The sequence below is a fragment of the Oryctolagus cuniculus genome, chromosome 1 (genome assembly GCF_051225735.1).
Source record: "Oryctolagus cuniculus isolate XC-2025 breed Fujian yellow rabbit chromosome 1, ASM5122573v1, whole genome shotgun sequence".
Taxonomy (NCBI): domain Eukaryota; kingdom Metazoa; phylum Chordata; class Mammalia; order Lagomorpha; family Leporidae; genus Oryctolagus; species Oryctolagus cuniculus.
Window position 1 is genome coordinate 116,513,270 of NC_142867.1, and position 6,000 is coordinate 116,519,269.

Consider the following 6,000-nt stretch of genomic DNA (forward strand, 5'->3'; position numbering starts at 1 on the left):
GAAATGCAATGGAGTTTCTGGCTACTGCATTCAGCCTGGCCAATCTCTGACTGTTGCACATATTTGGGCAGTGAACTAGATAACCAGAGGTCTCTCTTTCTCTCATCTCTCTCCCTCCCCCCCCTTTCTCTCTCTCTCTCTATATATATATATCCTTATCTCTATTTCTATTCCTATCTCCATCTCTATTTCTATTTCTATCACCTTCATCTATATCAATCAAGCTTTATCATCTCTATCTTTCTCTGTGTTGTGCCTTTTTAAATAGATGCAAAAATAAACTTTCATATAAAAATTAGAGTTTTGTGGGTACATTCCTGGAATACTGAATAATTCACTCCTCTAGTTAATAGCTTGTGAGGGTTATCACAAGAAATTTCTCTGGTTAGCAATATTTAGAAAAGCTCCTGTCACCAAAGAGTTGCCTAGAAGAGCTGTCTCCACAAAGAACAAATGCCAATTCCTGACCTGGGCTGCTTTGACCAATGGGAATTGGCCAAAGCAGTTTCTGTGTTCTTTTGTATCTAAAGGTTATCCTCTTGTTTTGATTTCCTCTGATGTCACTACTCTCGCTAGATGTTTTCTCCTACACTTACACTCAGCACAAAATATTTTCATGTGTTGTGTGAGATATTTCCCCACCAACCAATTTTCTAATATCAGCTGGGGACCCTACAGTTTTCCTCCATTCTGAAACTATCTACCTTTAGATAGTGACAGATCTCATAGGTTGAGGGGTCGGTCCCACAAGACTGATCCAATCACAGACACCGTTGCAAGTACAAGCTGTTAACTGTACTGCTAACTGACTTGCTGCAATTCACTTTTGCATATCCTCTGCTCATATTTAACATTTGCAGAATTGCTCACAAGACTTTGAACAGACCTTTTTTTTTTTTTTACTGTGACATTTTTATTATACAAGAGTACACCTCAGGAACAACACATGGAAACAATGCTTAGAGGGAGGTTCCAAAGAGTCCCCAGTGCAGGTATAGTGCCTGTGGAATTGGGGTATACCACATGGCAAATGCATGCATTCTTTTTCACCAATCAAGAAGCTCTCTGAACTCCATCCTTTTGGATTTTATTGGAGGCATCATTGAATAGACATGCCTGATTAAGTTGTGGGCCACTGGTGATCCATCAATCTTTGGCCTCTCCTTCCTACTTGGAGATCAAGGATTGTGACTGTGGATAGGCCTGATAATTCCAATCACATGGTAGGTTTCCTTGGCAACAAGTCCCCATCCTTTGGGTATTCAGGAGCCTAACGCTTCCTGTAGTCTCATTGGCATAGAGAGACATGTATCCTTGCCAAGTTCTGTGACAAAGGACAAATGTGCTCTCTTCATAATAAATCACAATTGCAGAGGGGCATTGAGTACCTTCTTATATACCATCTACATCTTTTTTATGGAATGTCTATTCAGTTCCTTTAAATGTTTTTGAAATAGATTATTGTTTTAAAAATTTTTCCATTGAGTTTAGGAGTTTTCTGTTTATTAGGGGCAAGAGGTCTTTATCAAATATATTGCTTGGAAATATTTTCTCATATTCTCTGGTTTTATTTTCATTTTCTTGACATTTACTGTGCAATAACTTTTCATTGTACATATTTATACTTACACTTTTTTTGCTTATCCATTGGAAAATCAGTGAGATAGGTGGGGGGGAGGGGGGGAGAGAGAGAGAAACAGAGAGGAGACACAGAAAAAGGTCTCCCATCCTCTGATCCTTTCTTCAAATGCTCACAACTGTGACTAGGCCAGGCTGAAGCCTGAGAATTCAAGCCTAGTTTTCCATGTGGAAACCACAAAACAAATTATTTGAATCACCAGCAGCTGTTTCCCAGGGTGTGCATTAATAAGAATCCAGATTTGAAGTGGAGTTGGGATTTGAACCCCGGCATTTCACTGGCCATAAGATGTGGTTGTGTATAACCATTTTCAATAATAAAGTTACACAATTAGAGGAAACATTAGTGGTTGCCCGGAAGTAATGGGGGACTGGATGCAGGAATAAAACCTTGGGTTTGAAAGGGCAACATGGAGGATTCTGTGGTGATGAAAATATTTTGTATTTGACTGAATCAGTGATAATAAGTTGTGGTTTTCATTTAATTAGCAATAACTATCTGTGAGCATCTGACAATTTAATTTTACTTGAAAAATTCTCCTTTACAGTATAGAATCTAGGTTATTATATTTTAGACATTGAAACTATATAAAGCTGGTGCCATGGCTCAATAGGCTAATCCTCCACCTTGCGGCGCTGGCACACTGGGTTCTAGTCCCGGTAGGGGCACCGGATTCTGCCCCAGTTGCCCCTCTTCCAGGCCAGCTCTCTGCTATGGCCTGGCAGTGCAGTGGAGGATGGCCCAAGTGCTTGAGCCCTGCACCTGCATGGGAGACCAGAAGAAGCACCTGGCTCCTGGCTTCAGATAAGCACAGTGTGCCTGCCGCAGCATGCCAGCCGGGGCGGCCATTGGAGGGTGAACCAGTGGCAGAAGGAGGACCTTTCTCTCTGTCTCTCTCTCTCTCACTGTCCACTCTGCCTGTCAAAAAAAAAAAAAACTACATGAAAACTACATAAATCATTTTAGACATTGGCCAATTGGCCATGATTTCTGGGTATTTAAACAGGTTAGCTTAGTCTGATATAATCCTGCAAATCAAACATCCATTTATGTAGAACACTTTTTTTTATGTATCTTCATTGTGTAGTGTAATATCAATCTTAAATTAGATCATATGGGGCTTGAGTTACATAAAAAGAAACTGGGGCCAGTGCTGTGGCATAGCAGGTATAGGTGGCAGTTTGAGTGCTAGCAGCTCCACTTCCGATCTACCTCTCTGCTAGTGCACTTAGGAAAGCAGTAGAAGATGGTTCAAGTTCTTGGGCCCCTACACCCATGTGGGAGACCCAGAAGAAGCTCCTTGATTCTGGCTTCAATCTGGCCCAGCACCAGCTGTTGAGGCCATTTGGGGAGTGAATCAGCATATAGAAGACTTTTCATAAATATATAGATTAACATCTATAAGTTTCTTTCTATTTTTATCCTCAATTATGAGAAGTTCTGGTGATTCTTCCTTTGTAACACCTTTTCCACATGTTGGTTTCTAAGAAACATTCACAGTAAAAGTGTAACTCAGAGAATTTTGTTGAAAATCATTGGTAGGCTGATGAATTATAGGTATATTTGCTTCCTGAAGCTCATTCCTTTAGGTTGCCACCATACAAAGCTTCCTACATTTGCACTTTCACCCTTTCAATTCTGTGCCAATAAATAAATAAAAATAATGAGTGGCTTCTGATGATCTTCTATATTGAGCAGATCTTTAAGGTTTGCTCTTGAGAGCTTTCTGTACTGATTCAAACCTACCTTTGATCTGAGTTTATGCTCTTGTAGTCCTTTGGGGAGAGACCTCCTGGAGAGCCTATGCAAGTTCTCCATGTTTTCAGGCAGGAGGGAAATGTGAGCCTTTCTCTGAAGTTCTCTTTGATGACCTCTGAGTATACATGCCCTACTCATGTTTTATCTTGTGCCACATTCAGGTCTACAAATATAACATGAAAACTACATAAACCATTTTCGAATGGACAAGATTTTATTTAAAGATCAAGTATAGGTAACAAGACAGATGGAGAAGAGATTATCATTCAATCATTAATTTTTTAAATCAACTACCTGATATATGTGCCAAGTATTTCTCTAAGTTGCTGCAGAAATGACATTGTAGAAAATGAATAGTAACCCGATTCTTTAAGAGCTTGAAGTCAAATGATTGTGGGGGCTTAATGTGTTGTGAGAAGAAAAACAAATAAATGTATAGTATTTCATATATGAATTTTGATGTGGTTGCATGAGTGGTCATCCTGCCTTTCGTTTTGGGGATATGACTCATTTAGTAGAACACCAAAATATATGCACACTGGAATTGTTCTAAAAAGTTAATGCCTGGCTGGCGCCGCGGCTCACTAGGCTAATCCTCCACCTTGCGGTGCCGGTACACCGGGTTCTAGTCCCGGTCGGGGCACCAGATTCTGTCCCGGTTGCTCTTCTTTCAGGCCAGCTCTCTGCTATGGCCTGGGAGTGCAGTGGAGGATGGCCCAAGTGCTTGGGCCCTGCACCCCATGGGAGACCAGGATAAGCACCTGGCTCCTGGCCTTGGATCAGCGCAGTGCGCAGGCCGCAGCGCACCAGTGGCGGCGGACATTGGAGGGTGAACCAACGGCAAAGGAAGACCTTTCTCTCTGTCTGTCTCTCTCACTGTCCACTCTGCCTGTCAAAAAAAAAAAAAAAAAGTCAGTGCCATTAAAATGAACTTGACAGTAAAGGCAGTCTAGGAAACTGTGCTTTGCTAAAAGGATTCTCTGAATAATATTGGCAAGTGGCTCTACTGGCACTGGCAAATGCTATTTAACCCCACCTGTGTTGGCTAAGACACCTTGAGAAGAGCACTGTGAGAAACCATGATTTGTGACTCATGGCTCTCTACATCCTGGGAGATTGAAGACTGCTCTGGCATCCTTAGTCCCAAATTTGCATGAAACAAGAGAGAATCTCTTTTCTGGGCTGTTCACCCCTGAAATTCATCGAAGCCACCTGCACATCAGTGAGAACAGGGGGAAGAGTTTACAAGATCTTCCTCTGATTCTTGATGCAGAAGGGTGAGTGTTGATTGCATCTGCCCTGCTAGTTTCCTTCTATACCTCATCTATAGATGCCCAGGAGTTCTTGAAATGCCTCAGCACCTTTCATCTGAGACCACCATTGACCCTGAGGTGGGAGTCGTGGACTGGAGATGCTGTAGAGTCAAGAGCTGCCAGACAGCTCCTGAATCTCCTTCTTCCAGAAATGTTCTAAGTCTTCTTGACCATCAGCTTTAACATTCTCTCAGTTTTGTAAAATGGAGGAGATGAAAGTGCACAGCAGGGCGGGCTTGAGTTTATTCTCCTGTTCTTAGTCTTGTCTAATGAGAGAGGGGTTGAGTGAAGAAAGCTGGAGTCTCATCTGTTACTGTTTCTATTTTTCTTCCATTCACAGATATATTTGAGAGAAGAATGACCTCAGAAAATGATTCCACAGTGACCCAGTTTATCCTGCAGGGCTTGACACAACAGCCAGAACTGCAGCTGCCTCTCTTCTTCCTCTTCCTGACAATCTATGTAGTCACTGTGGTGGGGAACCTGGGCTTGATTGCTCTGATTGGTCTGAACCCTCACCTGCGCACCCCCATGTACTACTTCCTCTTCAATCTGTCCTTCATTGATCTCTGCTACTCCTGTGTCATAAGTCCCAGAATGCTGGTGAGTTTTGTGAAACAGAACATCATCTCCTATGCTGAGTGCATGGCTCAGCTCTTTTTCTTTGCCTTCTTCATTATTGATGAGTGGTGTATCTTGACATTGATGGCCTATGACCGATATGTGGCCATCTGTAAGCCCCTGCTGTACAAGATCAACATGTCCCTTCAGGTCTGCCTCATGTTAACAGTATGGACATATTCAATGGGGTTTGCAGGTGCCATGGCCCACACTATGTGCATGCTGAGACTCACCTTCTGTGACAGCAACATCATCAATCATTTTGTGTGTGATGTATCTCCACTCCTCCAGCTCTCCTGCACAAGGACCTACATCAATGAGCTGGTGGTTTTCATTGTGGTGGGCATCAATGTAACAGTGCCCAGTTTCACTCCTTTTGTTTCTTATACCAGGATCCTCTCCAACATCCTCCGCATCCATTCTGCCCATGGCAGATCCAAAGCCTTCAGTACCTGCAGCTCCCACATAATTGCTGTTTGTCTTTTCTTTGGATCTGCAGCTTTTATGTACCTTAAGCCTTCTCATGCTGAGTCTCTGCCTCAAGATAAAATATCTACTATTTTTTATACCATTGTGGGGCCAATGATGAATCCTTTCATCTACAGTTTGAGGAACAAAGATGTCCATGTTGCACTGAGTAAGACTTTGAAGAAAAGTGTCCTCTCCTAA

General features: G+C 42.3%; 1 protein-coding gene across 2 annotated transcripts; it reads left to right on the forward strand.

The window, feature by feature from the left end:
• The first annotated feature begins 3,400 nt into the window (after positions 1-3,400).
• On the forward strand, positions 3,401-6,000 carry LOC100340459 (olfactory receptor 8B3-like). 2 transcript variants are annotated; one of them, XM_089304119.1, is made up of 2 exons: positions 3,401-3,408; positions 5,067-6,000. In XM_089304119.1, exons 1-2 carry the CDS (start codon positions 3,401-3,403, stop codon positions 5,998-6,000), a joined length of 942 nt encoding a protein of 313 aa, XP_089160245.1. The 2 variants fall into 2 exon arrangements, with proteins under 2 accessions (XP_089160245.1, XP_069918947.1); XM_070062846.2 differs by lacking the exon at positions 3,401-3,408 and having other exon boundaries at positions 5,053-6,000.